The 22,647-nt window shown below is 46.0% G+C and overlaps 1 protein-coding gene across 1 annotated transcript; it reads left to right on the top strand.

The window, feature by feature from the left end:
• Positions 1–804: 804 nt before the first annotated feature.
• LOC308288016 (nuclear pore complex protein Nup205-like) lies at positions 805–6,828 on the top strand (the record flags this gene model as incomplete). Its single annotated transcript, XM_080729362.1, has 1 exon — positions 805–6,828. The coding sequence occupies one exon, from the start codon at positions 805–807 to the stop codon at positions 6,826–6,828; it is 6,024 nt and encodes a 2,007-aa protein (XP_080585488.1).
• Positions 6,829–22,647: the final 15,819 nt, after the last annotated feature.

Genomic DNA, 22,647 nt, shown 5'->3' with positions numbered 1-22,647 from the left:
TACATCCTTGTCCGTTTTATGCCCATACAGTATATGGAGATCCCTGTCCCAGTGTAATCAATATTAAGGGCATATCTGGGAATGCCCATATATGGGCATTCCCTGATCACACTTGCAAATTAATTACATCTTTGTTCGTTCTATGCCAATATATGGAGATACCTGTTCCGATGTCATCAATATTAAGGGCATATCTGGGAATGCCCATATTTGGTAACCGTAATGCCCATATATATGGGCATGTTCTGCATGCCCATATATCCACGTCCGATATACAGTACATCACTGGCCAGATATAGCAAAGAATTGGCGCGACCTTACCCTTTAGGGCGAGGTCGCATGTCGCCCTGAGGCGTATTACTAGTTATTACTATTTACAGTAAGAGAACCCATGTTGGAGAACCCAGACTGGTGCCCGTTGGGCAGAACATTCACCATTGACGTCCAGTTGTACAATACCTGTCTGTGTGTAAAGGCATTGTTTCAGCATGCGGCTGTTAACATGTTGGCGACACTGTTTATTATCAGTGATGTCAGCATGCAGACAGATGGCGGACATAATCTCCAAATTTGGGCATCTTTTCAGCTTACGGCTGTTACCATGGTGGATGTCACCATTTGGGTATTGTTTCAGTGGGCGACACTGTGTAGTATCAGTGATGTCAGCATGACAATGGGCATATATGGGCATAATTACGTCAGACAAAACATTACCCCTGATGTCGGGCATCTCCATTCTGTATATGGGAATGACACGGAAACCATAGTACTACATAAATGTCATTGATTTTCCAGTGAAGTGAGATGGCTGCACAGATGGCAGTGAATTCAGAGGCCAGCCTGTGGGGGCCACTGAGGGAGCTCTGGGAGACGCTGGAGGGTGCAATGTGGAGCAAAAAAGAGGAGAGCATACACCTCCTAGACCGGCAGCTCAAGAAACACAAGTCACACTTTATGTCGCTCTACAAAAACCCTCCAAAAAGTGCAGAGCAGAGAGAGAAGCTACGGAAAGCCAGCACAGAGGGTATAGCCATTCAAGGTCAGCGGGGTTCACAGCTCCTACCGGAGGAGCTTGTCACTGAGGCCTTGATCCTCAGTGACCTGTTTGACATGGGAGAGGTGGCAGCTCTGGAACTGTTGTTGGCAGGTGAACGCCTGCAGCCCCACTTCCCAGGTCTGACCCGTGGCCTGGTGGCTGTGCTGCTGTACTGGGATGGGAAGCTGTCGGTGGCCAGCTCCTTGCGTTCGCTCATTCAGTGCCGTCACAGCAGCAAAACCTTTTCCCTGGAACTGAGTGGGGAGCTTGTGGCGTTGGCCACGCATTTTACAGATGGACTTATGAGCCACGGTCTGACCAGACGCATCCTCGACCTGGTGTCGACGATTGATGTGCAGCGTCAGTTTGAGAGTTTGCAGAAGTACCGTGGCCTGGGAAATGAGAAGCACAGGAGGGAGGTATCTGACCTCATCACAGAATGCAGACAAGCACTGGCTGGCTGCCTTTTTTCCTGGACCTGCCAGTCACCCTTGGTGGAGGATGATACCCTGGCTCTCATTGGTCACCTGGAGACAGTGACAGCTGAAGCTGACGGATCATTGGACAGCGTGAACCTGGCGCTTGTCATGGCACTACTCTCCTGCCTGGATGTCAGCTTCCTAGAGCAAGGTACAGAAGATGGAGAAGATCTGCTCCAGGCCATGCCCTTGCTGACAGAGAGGCATTATGTATCTGCAGTGCACCGTCGTCTGATGGATCGCAGACCCTGGAAGCTTCCCGGCCTGCAGGCAGTGTGTCGCCTTGCCTGGGCTCTGACTCTGAGGGCTCTCTCTCAGCTACCACAGGGCTCTGCTCTGGTGGAGTTCACAAATGAAGATGAGGCTCTGGCTGAAAAGGCCCTGCAGGCAGACGTGTTCTTGTTCTTAAAGGAGCACATGCTTGGATGCGAGGGCTTTGCAAAGGAAGAGCTTTACATCCGGCGCTTTCATTCCCTCCTAACTGACTTCCTGGCTCTCATGCCCATGAAAGTGAAGAAGCTACGTGACCGTGCTGAGGAAGATGTCCATCTGGTGTATATGTCCTTAAAGACGGGCAATGAGCCTCCATCTTCCTTAATAAAAAAAGACCTGGACCATTTAATGACCCTGATTGGAGAGTTTTACAGTAAAGACCCATTCAGCCTGGAGCTGGCCCTGGGGTTCTGGTGTCCAACAGATTCCGTCCAACACACCTCTCCCCATGGCTCCTACCTGGGCATGGCCTTACAGAGACCTCCACATAAACAGGTTGTTCTGTCCAAGTTTGTGCATCAAATGGGAGACATGCTGCCCTCTACACTCTGCCCTCTACACTATATGGCCTATCTGCGCATGCTGAAGGGCCTGGCCAATGGACCTCAGTGTGCAAACAACTGCTACAAACTGCTGAAAACCAACAGAGCCCCACATGGAGCGAACCTCCAAGGTGTAGCAGTTAACCAAGCCTCTTGGGAACACTTCTTCCACGCTCTCATGCTCTATCATGGCAACCTGAAACAAGACCGGCCCAACCCAGACACAGCGCAGTACCACCATTGTCCACTGAAGGGAATCAACCAGAGAGAACTGGATGGGATCACCTCCTTTTTGGATTTGTTCACTACTATCATTACATGGAGTGAAGATGCCCGACTGGCATTGTTCGAACAGTGGGCCCCTGTTATGCTGGGGTTGCTGCAGTGTAGCATCCCTCTTGTCCTTAAGGCGGAGCTGATGCGCTGCCTGTCTGCCTTTGGGAGGTCCCCAGAGATTGCTGCCTCTCTGTGGCAGTCACTGGAATACGCACAGATCCTCCAGACGGTGAAACCCGCAGGACAACAGACTGCTGGAATTGAGGTGGAGCTGACCGAGGTTGAGTCTAGTGCTAAGGAATACCCTCTGACCCGGGCCTTCTGCCAGCTGATCAGCACACTGGTGGAGAGTGGCCTGCCTGTCAACCTGGGGGCGGGGCTACGCGTTCCGGGCTTCCAGCCATATCTGGCCTTCCTCCAGGACTCTGTGTTCCTCCCTTTCCTCACCAGACCATATCACCGTCCTGCTGAGAAGTGGGAGGTAGCCGATGCGGTGCTGGAGGTGTTTCACAAGCTGCTGCAGGACTATGAGCCCCAGCCGTCAGATTTCGTCCAGGAAACATTGGAGCCACAGGGGAAGCAGCTCCCAGCCCACAAACACCCTGGAAACAGCATCATGTTCCACCTGCTGACCGACTCAACTATGCTTGCTCTCTGCCTCAGATTGTTGGAGGACGGTATCCACCAGCTCGACACCTACTCCCCCTTACCCGGTCAGAAGCAGCTAGAGTCTGCGGTGCTGCACTGTCTGTGTCTGCTGGAACTGGCTCTACAGAAGGAAGTAGTCTACATGGACCTCCTGAGGGAGAGCCAGGCCTCCCTGTCGGTCTTCCCTCTAGAGCAGCTCCTCCATGAGGTCAGCCGCCCACAGAGCCGCAGGGCCAACCATGTTGTCACCGTCACCAGGTACCTGTACCACAACAGCTCTAACCCAGATGCAGCCTTCCAAAGTGCCAAGATTCTATGTCACATTGCCCGCTACCCCAACATTCAGATGAGGCTGGTGGGAGACTTCACAAATGATCAGACTGTCAGTGACAAGCTGATGGCAGGATTCATAGAGTGTTTGGATAATGTACATGCTGAAGAAGGCACAGAGACAGTAGATGACTCAGACCCAGTAAAGAAGTGGAAGAAGGTGGCAAAGATCCGACATGAGACCCAGATCCACATTCTGAACCTGCTGATCACTTCACTGGAGCTGAAAGCCCCCAACCTGTCCCTCTACCTGCTTGGATACGAGGTCAAGAAGCCTGTCTCCACCAATCTGCAGGACCCAGGTGTTCTAGGCTGTCCTCGGAGCTGCCTGCATGCCATTCTGAATATGCTCCAGAGAGGCAGTGACAAGAAATCAGGGCCTGTACTCAAAGGCCAGGCCCCTCACCTGGCTGCGCTCTGCTACCAGTTGATCTACCAGCTGTGTGCCTGCTCAGAAACGTCAGGCCCCACCTTGCGCTACTTGAGAACCAGCCATGACTTCCTATTCTCACAGCTGCAGCACCTGCCCTTTGTTCTACCTGGTGACCCGATCTCTGCTCTCTATCAGATGTCGTGGCTGATGAAAACAGCAGCCCATGAGCTACTGGTGACGTCAATGAATCGCCAGCGCTTTCATGTGCAGCGTCTCGCCAACCTGCTCCAGGATGACCAGCCACACACACAGCACACAGCTGATGGTGAATCAGGAATTGAGGAAGAGACCAGATCTGACACGGTGCCTAAAGTGCGCAGGAAGCTCTTGAGTGTGCTTGACACCATCAATTTCAGCCAGGACAGTCCAGAGCTTCCTCAGCTGGGATTCTTTGAGCCCACCCAGATAGAGGAGGAGATTTCCAAATATGAGCATGTCAACGAACAAGGGCAGACTATGTGCAATGTTAAGTTGCTCTATCAAGTGTTGGTCGCAGAGGTAAATACCCTGCAAGGAATGGCAGCCATTGGACAGAGGTCCCTATTAATTAAAGAGGTGAACTCCATCCTAGAATATGTGGTAGAACGCAACTATGTGCATCGGACCCTCAGTGCCAAGCGTCATGCACTGCAGTCCTGGAGGATCCTGGTGGAGACTCTGCTGACCGTCTGCCCCACTGACCTCATACCTGCTGAGGACAGACAGCTCATCATCAGAGACCTGCTGCTGGACCTGCACGATAAGGTCTTATCTGAAGATGCAACAGAAGAGCTAATGCCCAACGTTGCCGAGGCAGTCTTCACCCTGACGACCCACCTTGGCCTGTCACTGCAATCAGATCACCAGCAGGGGGTGGGGCTAGAAGTTGGGGGGGTGTCTTCTGGCTTTACCTCCATCGCCAACTCTGATCTGCATCTGATCCTCCATAAGCTACTGAACTTCATCCTCCGTACAGGTGGGGGATCCCAGCGGCTGCGTATACACTTGTACTGCTCTCTGCTAAACGTCCTTGAAATTGCCCAGAAACCTGATGAACCTGACATGCTACAGCCAGGCAATGCTATGTGGGAGCGACTGACAGCTCCAGAAGATGGTTTCTCCAAACTGCAGAAAGAGAACCTGGCGATCATTCAGAGCTACGGAACAGCCCTCATGGAGGTGGTGTGTCGTGACGCCTGCGACGGTCACGAGAGCAGACGGATGCTGGCGTTGAAGGTGATGGATAGGATCCTCTCCATTGAGAAGGATAGGACCAGGCTGGACAGCATCCTATCCAGCCAGTGGCTGATGTATGTGCGTAAAAGTGGCTGCCTAAGGGAGCTGGTGGAAAGTCTGAAGCAAGATGATGTGGCCCTACAGAACCTGCTCACTACACAGCCGCCTGTCCTTGAACCACTGTACGTGTACGAGAGTAAGATGGCCCTGCTGACGCGCATAGCCAAGACGGGCCTGCAGGGGGCCATGGAGCTGCTGCAGTGTGGCCTGGTGTACAATCTGATCGACTGTCGGGTGTTTGACATGTTACCTCACAGAGACTCACACAGAACGACGAGGGACCCATCAGGTCTCATCTCCTGTCCTCTAGACCGCTACAGGCAGATCATCCTGCCCACACTCAATCTGTTCCAGGTCATCCTCATCTCCACCTCTACACACCACCAGCAGGGGGCAGCACACTCAACTTCCATACACCACCCGCAGGGGGCTGCACAAGTACTTATGTGGCTGGTTGAACATGTAGATACCATCCAGTCTCTGCTCTGTCAGGATCTCAGTATGGGATCTCTACAGCAGTTATCTCTGCTCACAGGCATCATCAGCAAGACAGCCCTGCCAGGAGTTCTTGATATCTGTGAAAAGATCAATAGCGATGTACTCAAGAGTCACATCAAAAGATTCAGGCATCTCTGTCTGTCCCTGCTGGGCCGTCTGGCAGGGAGTGAGAGGGAGAGACTGTTGAAGCATGCTGAGATGGATGCCCCTGGAGACCCAGCTGAGTGCCGTGAGGAGATGGAGGTAGCCATGCAGCAGGTGTGTGCTAACATCATGGAGTACTGTCACTCCCTGCTGCTGCAGAGCTCGGCTCAGGCCCAGTTCAGCGTCTGCCTCTTCGGCCCCTCTAGAAGCAAACCAGGTGACCGAGATGGGAGCCATGAACCCGGCCTGGGCTTGGTACTTTACCTGATAAAGAACAGTGCTGCAGATTTCTTCAGGGTTCAACAGAGTCACAGACAGAGCGTAGAGAAACTGAAGTGCCTGGATCAGCTGCCCCCAGAGGAGCTCAAGGAGCAATATCACGGCTTGGTGTCAGGTCCAGGTGGGTTGGAGAAGATCTCGCCTGTCCAGTGGAGCCTGCTGGCCAAAAGACGACTGGTCCAGCTCATCAACAACAGAGCCAAGCTTCTAGCTCTCTGCTCCTATGTGATAGAGACCAGCTTATTTGTGTTGTGGCGCCACCTGGAGTACTATTTGTTGTATTGCACTCCCACTGACCGCAAGGACTCTTTGTTGCCTGAAGTCAGTGGCATCAGATCACGACTCGATGGTGACTTTGGAGGACTGCGGGGAACTGGAGGCCGTGTCCTCGGCCAGTTCCGAGTCAGCCAGCAAGACCTAGAACAGCTGCGGAGTGACATGGCGGCAGATTTTGGTGAAGCCATACAAAGGAAGTTGCGAGAAGTGGAGGAGCTGGACAGTCTGGAGGGGTCGTATGGTCAGGGCCGCTCTCGCTACCCCATCATCCAGCCCCTGATTTGCAACATCCATACACTGCTCCGCCAGACCAAAAGCTCAAATGGAAAGCTCACATGAATCATGGATCCTCCAAGAGTCTAGACTAGAGGATTCCAAAGAAAAGAACAATAAAGCATTTGCATCCACTCACTAAAACCCAGGTCCCAGGCTGAGAACAGTATCCATAAGAAAAACAAGGTCTGCACACTGGATCATGCTCCAAATGTTTAAAATGTATGTTGGTTCCTATACACCATGAGCATGATCCAGTGTGCAGACCTTGTTTTTCTTAAGGATTCAAAAGACTCACACAAAAACAGCAAAAAAATGATAAAAAAGAAAAGAAAAAGAATCGCACCCGTGCGAAGTGAGCGGTGCAAACTAATTCCTGCAAGGGCGCCTGCGCGAATCAGTGTTGATAGGCATGCATGGCAATATTCTTTGTGTTGTTTATGATGTCAGTCTGGAGGTCTGCTCAGACTATATAAGGTTTTCGTGTGTCCTGACCTTTACACCGGCTCAAAACGAACACCTCCCAGGATTCGAAACAGCAACCATAGACTACAGGGTTTAATGTAGCGTGGTCGCTGTCTTGAATCCTGGGTGGGGGTTGATTTGCGCCAGAAAGGTCCAGGATATGCAGTTGGTCAGACTTTTTCCCTCTAACTTTGACTGACGGCCAACGCCAAGAAGTGCTGGGTTGCCTCAAAAACAAAAGAAATAGATCGGGAGTATATTATGCGCAACATACCAGCCAGGTTTGTTAGTATCCTTGACCAGACCAAAGGCTAATAACAATTTATCGTGCACATTCATGTGCACATTTATGTGTCACCAGAAACTCCATTTTGAGTAGCCGAGATGCAGGAGAAACTCCTAATTGTCGCTACCAAAACCTCCACCGGCTGTCCGTCCGTCAGTGAGTGAGTGAGTCAGTCACACGTCACACTTTTGCCCTGCTCATATCTCCACAACCGTTGCCCCCATCCATGCCAAATTTTGCACACACACTCCTTACCTGCCAAACTACAACCTCCAAGGACCCCCGGAGCTCCAGGGACCCTGGGCACCCCCAGGTGTAAAAAAATGTCCGTCCGTGAGTCATACGTCACACGTCACACTTTTGCCCTGCTCATATCTCCACAACCGTTGCCCCCATCCATGCCACATTTTGCACACACACTCCTTACCTGCCAAACTACAACCTCCAAGGACCCCCGGAGCTCCAGGGACTCCCAGGTCCCTGGGGGACCCCCAAGTGTAAAAAATGACCAAATGTGCAAAAATGACCAAATGACCACCCCAACGGGGCTGCTCACGGGGAATTCCCGGGGACCATCCACTCCTGGTGCTCCAGAACGGATGCAAAAGTGGTGACGCCCCCAGTGGAGGACCCCCTCCACTGCAGCTCACATAAAATGCCGTAACTCAGGCTAGGAGCGTCCGGGAGAGCCGGGGCCGGTACCTATTTGTCCGCCAAGGCAACGCGGACACCCCACCCCTCATTTCTCACATGGCCCTCTTCTAGCGCCACCATGAGGCCGATTCTTGCAAAACACATTTTTGGACACTGCTCCTACAATTTTTGCCCTAAAATCACGCAAATCGGTACACAGTATGTCTAAACTCATCCCATCAACATGAATCTGTCCCATATAGCGCCACCTTCAGGCCGATTTTTAAAAACACATTTTTGGACACTGCTCCTACAGATTTTGCCCTAAAATCACAAAAATCACTACACAGTATGTCTACACTCATGTCATCAACATGGATCAGGAAGATTTTGGAAAAACTAATTTTTGCCCTATTTGTGGAGATAAGCGACCTATGGTCGCTTATCTCCCAATTAGGGAGTCTTACTGGTTGTCGCTGTCTGAAACCAGATAGAGCCAAATAGAGCTTCTTGTGGGTTATAAAGCAAGGGGGAGACAGAGGGAGAACAGACAGGAGATCAGACAAACAGCCTGGCCATTAACAGCCTGGTGGCAGTCAAAGAGTGAATAGAAGAGAAAAATAATATGCAGTCCAGACCAGAAGCTCAAACAAAACAGACAGAGGGCAGAACGGAGAGGGGGTTTAGGAAAAGTCCAGGATATGAAACAACCTGGCCATTACGCCTGGACCTTTCATGAACTTTAGACCGGTCTCAAGTGCAAGTGTAATGGCCAAGACAGATCTAAATTAGCATGAACAACACAGCATTTGATTGGTCTGTTCTGTTTGGCTAACACATGCCGTCACGAGTAGAACGGTTTCTGATTGGTCGATTCTAATGTTTAGTTAATCAACTAGCCAATCGATGAAGAATGAAAGAATCGTCCCGTGCTAATATGTTTTAGCTAAATAAACCGAAAGTGAAATATAGGAGCGGTTTGCACCGCTCAAAAACAATATTCATGTTAAGCATACATTGCTCTCTTCAAGCCGTTTCTTTGCAGCAGCCTCCTGATGATGACGCCACCACCACAGCACCTGTTTACCTGGTTACCATGGTAACCAGCTAACAAATCCCTGGACGTGATAACGGGACCATGGCATCGCACCGCTGTAATTCTTATCACGTTCCTGGACGTAATTGACATCGGAAGTGTTAAGAAACCCTGAAGAAAGAGATAATTTGAAAATTGTACAAAAGTTTGTAATGATGACTATGGAGAGGACAGTATTTGTATATTAAATAAAGAGATTTCCTACAAAATATATTTTACAGTGTGTGTCATTTCTATGACAACAGTTATAGTATCAAAATGTGCTCTTCCTCCGCCATAAGAACATTCTGTTTTCTATTATACCACAGTTATACCATTCCGATGAGTGCCAAATATCTCCCAGTAACAGCAGTAATGCATCCAACTTGTTTATACCGCACCTGTAACGTAGCAATGGCTGCCGCCAGGTAACGTAGCAATGGCTGCCGCCAGCAGTAGATGATTGAGCCAGTGCAAATGACAGGGACCAAAGCAGCAGCTCTGATCCAGAAGAGGTGGACTCTTGCTGGAAGTAGTAGTGTATGTACACCCCTAATACTCAGACCTTTTTTTCCTCCTCTGTAAATGGAGCTATTTGCAATCTGTCAAATACTTATCGCATGTCCTGGCCAACCTACTACAAAATGTCCAAGAGTTCAAATAGTTTTTGGTTTCACAGGGTATTATATATATATATATATATATATATATATATATATATATATATATATATATATACTGCGTATATATACTGCGTATATATATAAGGGGTGCAACAATACATGTATCGATATCAAACCTTTCAATACGAGGGTGTACCGAACCGAATGACTCTGTCCATACAATACAATACCACTCCACATCCACATTCCCCTGGAACCTCCTCAAGGACCACTAGTGGTCCGCAAAGCCCACTTAGAGAACCACTACCCTAGAGGTTGGGTACCATATTGTTCAAAGTCAAAACAAAAAAATACGTAGTTATAAAAATACATTTATAAATCAAGGACATTTCTGTTTATTTTTTGTATCGAAAAAGTATCGAACCGTGACACCAAAATATCGAACCGAACCGAACCGTGAATTTTGTAAACCGTTGCATCCTTAATATATATATTAGTGCTGTCCAACGATTAAATATTTTAATCGCGATTAATCGCATGATTTATCTAGTTAATCGTGCGATTAATTGCACATAAGTCATACGTTTTTATCTGTTCACAATGTACCTTAGAGGGATATTTCTCAAGTCTTGTATACCCCTATAAACATGGGAGTGGAAAAACATGCTGGCTTTATGCAAAATTATGTTAATCCTTTATTGGAAATCAATTAAAACCCCAAATAAATCATAATGGTACTGCATTAAACTGGCAGCAGCAGATGGGTATAAGGATCTGCTTAATTTACTTAATCTAAATGTACTTAGTAATATGAGTACTGTAGTAGTTTGTTGATTAGTTTTGTCACAATGAAAAAACATTTTAGAGGTATTAATAAAATAACTAAAATTCAATAAATTGTCACTTTAGAAATGTGCAGATCATTAAGCTGATCATTTGGGGACCTCCCAAAATAATTGTTGTAATAATAATAATGTTGAAAACCACTGTCCTAAACCACGGTTAGGCCAAATGGCTAAAATAAATAAATATGTGATTAATTGCGATTAAAATAATTAATCGTGATTAACATAGCGGTGAGTTAACTGCGATTAAATGAGTTAACTTGGACAGCCCTAATATATATGTATATATCTATCTATTTTGTATATAACCGAACAGTTGTACGCTAAAGCTGAACATTCTGGTTGCAGGAGAAGGACTGTTCTATCAGTCATCTCAACAAGCAACCTAAATATAATGGAAAACAAGCCTGGAGGAGCTGTTTGATCTGTGGTATATATTTTCCCAGGCCTTTCTGAGATGTGTTGAGTGCCGTCCTAATCAAAAATCAATACGCCCCACTTGAGCGGACCCACATGGCCTGTGTAGCAGGTTATGTAATCTGATAATATCAATCATAACTGTGTTAGAGGCAATCCGTCTGACTTTCACAGGGGCTGGGGTCAGCAAGAGGGGGAAGTGGGGAGGGGGGGGGACACAGGCCTCCCCGTGCCATCAATTACCTCGTATTATGGGGGGGGGGTTACTCTGCCAGGGAGCAGTATAGCCCCCTGACCCCCCCCCCCACACACACACACACACACACCATAAATAATATTAACAGGACTGGCTCCATCAATCAATACATGTACAGTTCTATTGCCCCAGCCTTAATGGCGGCTTCCATGGCTCTAAAGTCTCGATCAATGACGGTGGCTCCTCCAGCCCAGTGTGTAGGGGTAAACCTAGCTGTGCTCAAGTCCTGGGGGGGTCCCCAAACCCCTCAGTCTTCTCTTGCTTTCTTTTTCCTCTCCGTCTCTTGTCATTGTCTGTCTCTGTCCCGTTTCCTTGATGCAGAGACCCCCCCCCCCCCCCCCCCCCCACCCATTTCACCCCTCCCGCCCTCCCATACCACTATCCCCACCATAGACTGTAAGAAATAAATGGACAGAGCCACGCCATTGGTTTATACAGACCGTAAATTAAGCATATTTTTCAGCAAGTGCAAATCTGCCATCTTCCTATAGGCCTATCCTTTTTTTTAAAGATATGTTTTTTGGGCTTTTATGCCTTTATTGATAGGACAGTAGACTGACATGGGAATGGAAATGGGGAGAGAGATGGGGAGTGACACGCAGCAGAGGTAGTCTGGATCGGGAATCGAACCAGCAACACGCTGTCAGGCTACACTGAGCCTATGTGGTGGTATGCACCTGGACCGGTAGGCCAGCGGGCGCCCATCTTTCTTTCTATATCCTGTCCAGAGAATGGTACCGGAAATTAATTAAATGAATGCTATTGGCTGCGAGGGCGAGTCTTCACTCTGTATAGCCAATACAAAGAAACATAAAGCCTAGAAACATACATTTTAAAATGTATGTGACCATGATTTACTAAACGCATATCATGATTTAAAAAAAGTTTTTAAATAGCGACTGAAAACAAAGTGTTAATGAAAGGTTTTACTAAGATAAGAAAATCAAGTGTAAAGTTCGTCAAATCCTCATAGACTTAAATTAGAAGTACCAGTAGAAGGTTAAATATCTGCTTGGCCATTAATTGGAACAGCAGCTTCAAGGAACAACACTTGCCACTTGCCCATTGATCCCCACAAACAAACACACAAATGTATACAGGCAAACACGGCGTCCTAGACTTCTCCGAAGTTGTTTTGGTTGCTGCTGTCTCCGCCACGCACACCGTCTGTCTTCACGGCGGTATGCATTAATACGCAGAGTGGAAAGCGTCAGAAACGTGTCAGAACGAGTGATTATGTGGAATGAATGAGTTTACTTAATGGTTAGCTCCCTCCTGACCCTCTCTCCTTTCTCCCCCCTCCTCTCTCTCTGACTTCCTGCCATAATGGATGGGGTGAGACAGGAAGAGCGCTTCGCGCAGCAGCACCTCTTCCGTGGCGTCGGCGGGATGGGTCACGACTCACGAGGGACGGTGGGGATGGGGTCGACGTGGCGGTGTTGTTGGTGGCCATGATCACAGTCGTTTGTCTCTACTTCACTGTCACAAACAGCTGTCAGTTTTTGATTTTTTTTTGTTTTTTAGTTTTCATTAATAGCACATATTGTAAAGAGTTAAACAAAAGGGGAGGAAATACATATTTACCCTATTTTGTAGAATAAAACATAATATACATACATATTTATTTTTTAAATACCAGTAGGCTAATACATTCAAAAGATATGCGTAAATACAAACATACATACATACGTACACACACATATAATGCCTACAGAATAACCACCTACCTATCCACCTGCCTACAAAACTACACACAAACATAACCAATACATACATTTACATAGACCTATTTCGCTGCTGCTTTTTGGATATGAGCATTTTTTGGTAGCTTGCTTTACGGATCTGTTGCTATGTTTTTTCTCTCCAAAGGGCTTATATTACTATTTTCACCAACCTGCTCGTTTTCACACGCTGTGGCATTAGCTACAGGCGGGAGGTCGAGTGTTGTTGAGATTGGGGAGGGTGGGGCGATCAGACTTTATGAAGGCAAAGTAGGGGGGTGGTTGGGGGGGGGGGGCATAATTACGGAAGCAAATCATTTACGAGCAAGAGTGCAAAGCAAGATTAATTAGCCTCATCATCCACCTGTGACCTTAGCCTCTCTGGAATCACTCCCTGCTTGACCAAGCTTTGCTATAAGTGAATCATTCACTCGGGGAGTGAGCGCTCCCTATACCCGGCAACGGGCGAGAGAGTAAGTGGCCGCGGCGACCCGGCCCTGTAGGCCGTGTTAACTGGGTGGCCATGGCAGATGTGTCATTCTAAGTGATGAAAACACAAACCCTTTTTTTGTGTGAGGGCCTCCTAGAGAGACCTTGAGAAGAACCCAGGGAAGTTGTGACTTATGCCGTACAAGATTATTAGACTATTCTTTTAAATAAATTAATTATAGTGTACCATATTCTAATGATACACATCTGCTACAGTAGCTCAGGTTACAAGGCACATACACAGATGATTGGAGCGTTGTTGTTGGAGACAGATGTGCTACAGACGTAAACAGAATGGTGTTTCTGAATGTTCTGATGCCCTAGGTCCGATCTCCAACCAGCCGTTTACTGTCCATAAAAGACAGACCTCTATGCTTTATTTTATTCTACTAATTTTATTTTTCTTACGTTTTTTTCTAAACCCTGAAGCCCTGAATGGCTTTGATCTTTTCATTAGTAGATTCTGCAGACCATAAGAACATTTCAACTGATGCAGTGACCTGTCAACCACGGCACTGCACAGCTGCTGCATATCTCAAGTCATCATCTCACTCATAACAAATAATCAAGTCTGCATGCATGGTATTTGTTTCATTTACATACAATATTACATTACGTAGTCAATTAAGCATAACTTATTTATTCACAGCACCACCTAAAGGTATGGAACCGTCTAGGTTTCCTACCTGTGCCTATAAACACAAAACGCACACCTGGTTGCTGCACACCACGGTCTTGCACCTTTAACATCCCTACTGGAGTGATTGAGATTTAGAACTGGCTTGCCCAAACACAGTTCAAATGAATGAGGTCATGAAGGATGTGTTTGGTTCACTTCCCTCATGCAGAACTTTCTAGCTGACCCAAGTGTTCAAACCACCATCGACTTACTGTAGACCTACTCTTCACAAGCTTGCTAACCTAACCAACCTAGCCACTGGGCAGTCAGAAGGGTTTGCCACACCTGGGTTCTATATCTGTTTCCAGTACCCCCTCTTAATGGTTTTAATTTGAACATGAAGTAGTATGAAGTGATTCTTAAAAGTTCACTGGTTCAGGTCAAGCTGAAGGAAATGTCTTTCATACGACAGTGCATGTATCAACACACAGCATGTATCAATGTCTTGTGCCACAGGCTTGGGCCTTTCTGCTGGAGAAAATCAACTCAGTCAAAGCTCAGCAGAGTGACTTCAAATGCTGGCCTTGCGCTGACCTGCAGACTTCAAAGCTCAATCAAGCCTTTTCCCCAGACAAGGAATCTCTGGTAGAGGCAATTTGTTAAACAGGAGAGAGGTTTAGTGTGATTTGGGAGCGAGAGGATGTTTCTCAGTAGTCCTGGCTAACCCACAGCTCAGCCACTCAGCAGGACTTGAAGGTGTGTGTGTGTTGAGGGGGGTCTGGGTATCCTCCACCACTGTAAAGTAAAAGAAAAAAAAGAAAAAAAGGCCTAGAACTGGGAGGATTTGAGCTACTGGTGCTAAGCTATCTGGATCAAAAATAGCCATTGTTATGTCCCAGAAAAGACAAGTTCATTATAGGCATTCATCAAAGCCCCATTGCCCAATGCATTAGCCTGTATGTCATGTTTGGCTAAATAATGATGTTGGGGTATGGATTTCCATAAGATGCAGAGGGGGAAAAAAGGCAATTCCTCTTCTTTCTTTCAGGAGTCGCTTGTCCTGTCTTCTCTAAAATGAACAACGGTTGAACAATGAGGAAATTGCATCCATAATTAATGAAAAGTCACATAAGTGGTGTGTGTGTGTGTGTGTGTGTGTGTGTGTGTGTGTGTGTGTGTGTGTGTGTGTGTGTGTGTGTGTGTGTGTGTGTGTGTGTGTGTGTGTGTGTGTGTGTGTGTGTGTGTGTGTGTGTGTGTGTGTGTGTGTGTGTGTGTGTGTGTGTGTGTGTGTGTGTGTGTGTGTGTGTGTGTCAGCCAGACGCATAAGCGAAAGAACAAAGAAGCCCTTTCATAGTGACTGAGAGAAAGTAGGGAAAGAAAGAAACAAGACAAAGATGGGGTGGGGGTCGCAGGGTTGCAGGGTCTAGCTACTCTGTGCCATCTATAGCAAAACACAACAATCTATTGCACGAGAAGAAGATGTGTGTCTCGTTCACAGCATGGGACTGAGTCTCCTCTTAATGCCTTCTCTGTGGAATACAAGCCTCAATCGACTCATTGACTCTGATGTCAGCCAGACATGTCTGAGAGGCATCAGACAGGCAGTAGGACATTTTAAAACAGCTGCTTTGTTGTCCTATGTGAAATGACACAAAAAGTAGTATTCTTTTTAAGTTCTAATCATACTAGACCTATATGCAGCAGGTTTTTAGCTAATTAAACTGTAAACAGCCTCCATGCAACTGATATCTTTCAAAGTAGCTTTTCCTTCATGGCAGATTTTCAATCGGAATCGAGGCCTATTCGTTTAGACACCCTAGAGCTTGTTTTCATGCTAAATTTATTTTTACCCCATTCAAAATCATCCTTCAATTTAGAAATCACATTTTCCTGAGATTATGTATCGGCGGTAATTAAGAGTTTCTTTTTGTTTTTTTGTTTTTAGATATTTCATTTTAATCACCCCCAGAAGAGGAGAGCCCAAACCACTCCCTTGATGAGTATGTACAGTTCGACATAAGTACTGTATTTACTACAGTAATGGTCACAGCTGGCTGAAACCTGTCAAGTGAAGATGTATGAGCGGGCATGTAAAACGGACATAATTTCATGGTGAGGATGGAAACTGTTATTGTTGTTTGATTATTAAACCTTTTGGGGCAACTGCAAAACGCTTTACTCCGGATTAGCGTTGGGTTTCAGCCCCATTATTTATATATGCAACAAAATGATGTTTTGAAATCTGTCTCCCTTTTTAAACACTGTAAACAAAGGCTATCAATCATAACCCTTGACAGCTGTAATTGCTACCAGAGAGGACTAGTAGTGAGCTCACTCACCCTCGCCTTAAGCCATTGCTCAGGCGCATACTGGTCCGTGCCAGTCTCATCAAATGACGAAGTAACATGTTTAAGTAACTGGGAAGTCATTTTCAATCGTATAAACTTTTGTCATGTTTTTCATCTGTTTATAGCAACTGATTTCCTAATTAGCTTACAAAGAGCCTTTGAGCAACTTTGAATATGGTTGGCTTGTGTGGTTTCTGGGAATTTGTAATGCGGGGAAATGTTACCATTCTTATTAGCCAAGATTCAGCTGTTCCATTGCCATGAGTTGAATTGTAGGCTCTGACCTTCAAATAATGATGTTCCCATAGGAACTACTGTATCTGAACAAAATGGGAACATCTTTGTTGGGAGCACACACACGCACGCACGCACGCACGCGCATACACACACACAGACACACACACACACACACACACACACACACACACACACACACACACAGATGGCAGAATCTGTCTGGCGAGATTAATAAAAACATAACTTTCTGTAATGCATCTCAAGTTTCTAAGGGATATAACGTCACGCTGTCCACAATGTGTCCATAGAACTCCAGAGGAACCACTTATGAAGGAGACTGGCCAGTATTGTAGAATTAAATTGCAGTTTTGAATCCAAAATAGGTAATTTTTGTGAACCGTGCAGATCCGAGGAGAATGTTGCACAAGAAAAAGAAAGATGTTTTGGACGAACTTCAAAATAAAACCTGTTGACTAATCATAATACTTGATACTGAGCAGCAGTGTATATCTTATTTTGAAATCCTGATTCAGGAAGTCTTTAAGTTACTATCTAGCCGTTTGATTGACAAATAAATGAATAATACGTTAGTGACTCACCCCGCTTAACTTTTTAACAACGTGAAAACCATGCAACATTGAACCATGTCATAAATAATATAGGCCTACCGTAGAGCTGTGGAAATAAGAAAAAAGTTTGAGAACCAATGGTCTACTCTACACCTTCCCCAGACCACCAGTAGAGGTTGTCAGTGGCAGGAACTATATGAATATTATATGGATTATTTTGGGGCGGATTTTTGGCCTTTATTTCTATTTTCAGTAGAGGCAGACAGGTAGAGAGAGATGGGGAGAGACATGCAGCAAAGATTGTCGGGAACGGAACTCGCAAAGCACTGTCAGGCTACTTTGGAGCCTAGGTGTCCAGACCGCTACGCCACTATCTGGCCACAATGACGATCTCTGAGCGGTGCTAACCGCTCCTACATCTGGCTTTGTATGGCAAACTATGACGCCACAACAATAACATCATACATTAGTATTTATTCTCAAAGGCACCACTCACTTCATATTGGGTATGATTTTATTTTTAGATAATTATGAAATATATGAGGGGACACATTGACAGTGAATGAGAACTAAACTATGCTACCCAATTCGAATTGTTGTGTAGCCTATCAACAACATTTATGACGTAGCAGAAGATATGTATTTCTTTTGATATAATTTAGAAATAACCTACAGTAGTGTTGTCACTTAAACCTCTGTTGCCATATACCTTTGGTTCTGTGAGCTGTTGATGTATCCTACTGGATTGAGTCACGTGTATCAAGTTACAGGCAAGGTTTCTACTTTAAGTCATTCAAACCGGCTTTATTTTATTCGTTTGTTTAGACGGGATACCGCATATTATTGAACATTACATAACAATGGAGTGTAAATACGGTACAACTGATTTAGAAAAGATGCTCATCTACATGATAGCTATCATCAGTGTAGGTTGTTGGTCTAATGTAGCCTGATTTCAGACTGCGCTGAGCTTGAGTCTGACATTGTCCCATTGACAAGAGATTTCAAAGGGGAGGGGATTTGAATTTTGAAATTCCCAATCACAAGAGATCTGGTGGGAGGGGGTTGTGTTTGACTTGTGTCTACACAAAAACATTCCCCCCTACCCCTCCCCTCTATGACAGGCATCAAACAGGTCGTTGTCTTGGATGCTAACGAGGTGTGCACAACCCCCCTTTGAAGTTCAAAGGGAGCAATTAAGAGCTTTGGCTGAGCTCCCCCCTCCACTGTTTCTTTTGATTTTCAAAAGTTAGACCCACCCCCTCCTCCGTCTTGCATTGATTTCATTGGCTGGTACGCCAAGATACCATATCAAGTTAAGCGTCATATGACAATTCCAGACCAAGAGAACCAGTCCGCTCAGAGAGTGGGCGGGTCTATGGGCTGGAGCCAGGCAAGGTCTTAGACATTTAACCACTTGAACCATCAATGACTGCTCTTGTTTCCCTCTACACCAAACCTATTTGCCAAGAATAGCAGATCTACAAGGGTTCATCTAAAATATGAACCCTTGTTGTAAAAAAACTAAGTTGTCCTTTAAGGCCTGTCCATAGTCTCTCCGAAACTTCTGAAAAGCATTACACCGAATTAGAGTTTGGAAATCTACATGTCGAAAAGTCGCAACTCTCTGAAGAAAAGTTTGGTTTCGGAGAGACTATGGACAGGCATTAAGACCAGGAACACATCTGTGTCACGTTACTGTGTTAAGCGGTAAAAACACAACGTTTGGGCCTCTGTGGCCTGGGTCAGGTGTACCATATATATGCTCTTCCGAGCATTGGTCTCCACCAGGTCAGGAAGGTTATTGTGGCCCCCTGGTGGCCCCACAATAGGCCAATGTGAAAAGGGTGCAATCGGAGCAAACCGGAGCAATCCTGCCAACTTTGGAAGCCAATGTTAGCCAATCAGGATGGAATATAAAATATCTGACAGTCTTTATCACATGACTATAGAGACCCTGTGTACTGATTAGTGTGATTTTTGGATAAAATCTGAAGGAGTAATATCCAAATCATTGTTTTAAGTAGTGGCGCTATAAAAGGCAGATGTGAAATATCCAGGGCAAAGGTTTTTCCTTGCCCTCTACGGAGTGCACATACAATTTAAGTTTTACACTGATCAGTGGAGTTATAGGTAAAAACACAAATCAGCCTGTTATAGCGCCACCATGAGGCTGATTTGAACTTTCGATGAGGAATTTCTTCCTCTGTCTATTGGGAATGTGCGTACACCATTTCACCAAAATTGCATGCAGTGTTCATGATTTGAAGCATTTTGTTCAAAACGGACCAATGCTGCAGACTTTGGATGCCAATCAGGAAGGAATATGAAAAATCTGAAATACCTGTTTTGTTTAATGACTAGATACTGTGTACCGATTTGTGTGATTTTTTTGACAAAATCTGTAGGAGCACACACACACACACACACACACACATGGACGGACGGACGGACGGACGGACGGACGGACGGACGGACGGGGTGCAAAACATTGTCGGACGGGGTGCAAAACATTGTCTCCTCATGCATTTCGGCCTGGCGGAGACAATAAATGTAAAACTAATAGCTGGTCTATTTGGGCTGTATTCTTGATAAGAAACTGACAGTTGGAAAACATTTCATCACAAGTGATCAAGAAAGTTAATCAAAAAACAAGATTCTTGCGTAGGATTTCCTCTTTGGTCAACAAGAGTGCACTAAAGACTCTAGCTGGAGACCTCATCTATACTATAATTTTGCGAATGTCTGTCTGAGTGAGTGAGTGAGTGAGTGAGTGAGTGAGTGAGTGAGTGTCTGTCTGTCTGTCTGTCTGTCTGTCTGTCTGTCTGTCTGTCTGTCTGTCTGAAACAGCGTTTCTCCTCAGTGGCTGGAGCAATTGATCTGAAATCGCATCACCATTAGCATATGAACACACCTAACATAACTGTGAAGCCCGTTTGTCACTTTCACAAATCATATACTGTATATTAGCATTTTTATGGTGTATCTATATCTATTTAGCCTACAGTACCTTTTGTGACCACACATGTTAAGGGAGGGGCGCTGTTGTTCAGGCCATGCACAATCACACACAAACACACACACACACACACACACGGGGGGGTGGGGGGGGGGGGGGGGGGGTGTGGCCCTGTTACAGATGTTGTCCAAAAATCATGCAGATCGGTACACAGTATCTCTGTAGCTGTTAAATGGAACGGGTATTTCTTACATTGATGCTCCTACATATTAGCATGCAAGCACCAGTTAAAGTTACTTTCCATCCCTCATATACTGTGTGCACAGTGCACATCCCATAACCCACACACTGCACATCATTTCGGAGCTCATATCTTTGAACGGGTAAGGGCGGGTGACCACAACCAGCCATACATTGTGTCTCACCGAATAAACAACAAACTAACTTTAACCCCTACATCTATACTATAATTTTGCGAATGTCTGACTGAGTGAGTGAGTGAGTGAGTGAGTGAGTGTCTGTCTGTCTGTCTGTCTGTCTGAAACAGCGTTTCTCCTCAGTGGCTGGAGCAATTGATCTGAAATCGCATCAACATTAGCATATGAACACACCTAACATAACTGTGAAGCCCGTTTGTCACTTTCACAAATCGTATGCTGTATATTAGCATTTTTATGGTGTATCTACTATCTATTCTGCATCTAGCTTGAGGCTAATCAATTCTGCATCTAGCATGAGGCAACATGTTTAACCAGCTCTGTGTGTGTGTGTGTGTGTGTGTGTGTGTGCAGGCGGGTGGGCGGGCGGGGGGGGGGGGGGGGGGGTGTGTGTGGGGGGGGGGGGGTGGAAGGTATCTCTGTAGCCATTAAACGAAGCGGGTATTTCTTACATTTATGCGCCTACATATTATCATGCAAACACCAGTTAAAGTTACTTTCCATCCCTCATATACCCACACACATCCCATAACCCACACACTGCACATCATTTCGGAGCTCATGTCTTTGAACGGGTAAGGGCTAGTTCAAGCAAAACAATGGGATTGGTATATAAGATACTCAAGAGAGGGACAGTACCTGTCCAACTACTTCTCCAAAGTGAGTGACACCCACAGCCACAACACCCGAGAGAGCACCCACTATTTGGTACCACCCAAATTTAGCACAAACCAGGGAAAAAATGCCATTCTACTACTCTGCCACCTTAATGTGGAATGCCCTGACATAATCTGTTAAAGGTTGTGAATCACAGGGAAATCTCGCTTTTTCGAACGCACATCATTTCGACAATGGAGCGTCGGCAGGTATCGCTACTCACCCCACGGAGGTTAGGGTTAGGGTTGGTTGTCGAAAAGATGACTTGTAGAAATGGCGACACGCTCCCGCGAATCACTTTTTTCAAAACTGGACTGAAAAAGTATCTATCAGGGAGCTACAAGATAGTAATTAATTTGTGCCACATTGCAAGCTTGTACATCTGCTATCTTGGAATCTTGGAATAAAAAAAATGATCTTGAAAGTAATACGATTTCTTTAACACTAATCTTCTCTTCTTGGGGCTCCCTCGCACGAAACCTTTTCAGGTGGGAGTCTGCGGCCAAACACATGAAAACGTTTGAGAACTACGAGGCAGACAGTGCAGTGATCTGTCCGGTAGGGAGGCCAGGGGAACCTGCTCAACTCCCATTTCACATTATTGAATAGAGAGGCATAGATTTTATGGAGCCAGCAGGGCCTGCGTATTGACCTGTGGCTGACATGCACTTTTTAGTTTCATAACATAATCAGCACTTGACACATGATTATAATAACTCGATGCAATTTAATGCATTCTCTGCAAACACATTGATTTTTTTCTTCTTTTTTTTTTACAGCTCCCCAGAACCAATTACATTAATATTGGCGCATAATTAGTTTACACATTACTAAATTACTGACAGATTAAAAGTGAAATAGCACAGTTCATACCCGGCCCGCATAACTGCCAGAGAGGAAATTAATATGGATTCAAAAGCCCCTCAGAGACATGGGCTGTAAAGGAGGGAAAGAAAGCAACAATCTATAACTCCATGCTTGCAGAAGGATATCCTCTCCACTCACTGGCTTAACGGGCGTGGGTTTCAGCAGGGATATTCAGGCCCAGGTAATTAATATGGGTCTCTAATTAGATGTGCGTATGAATATCGATGGGTCCTGTCCCGGTGGGGGGATGGTGTGTGTGTGTGTGTGTGTGTGTGTGTGTGTGTGTGTGTGTGTGTGTGTGTGTGTGTGTGTGTGTGTGTGTGTGTGTGTGTGTGTGTGTGTGTGTGTGTGTGTGTGTGTGTGTGTGTGTGTGTGTGTGTGT

This window comes from Nannobrachium achirus (genome assembly GCF_963921795.1).
Source record: "Nannobrachium achirus genome assembly, chromosome: 7".
NCBI lineage: Eukaryota > Metazoa > Chordata > Actinopteri > Myctophiformes > Myctophidae > Nannobrachium > Nannobrachium achirus.
This window is presented reverse-complemented; position numbering and strand designations above follow the sequence as displayed.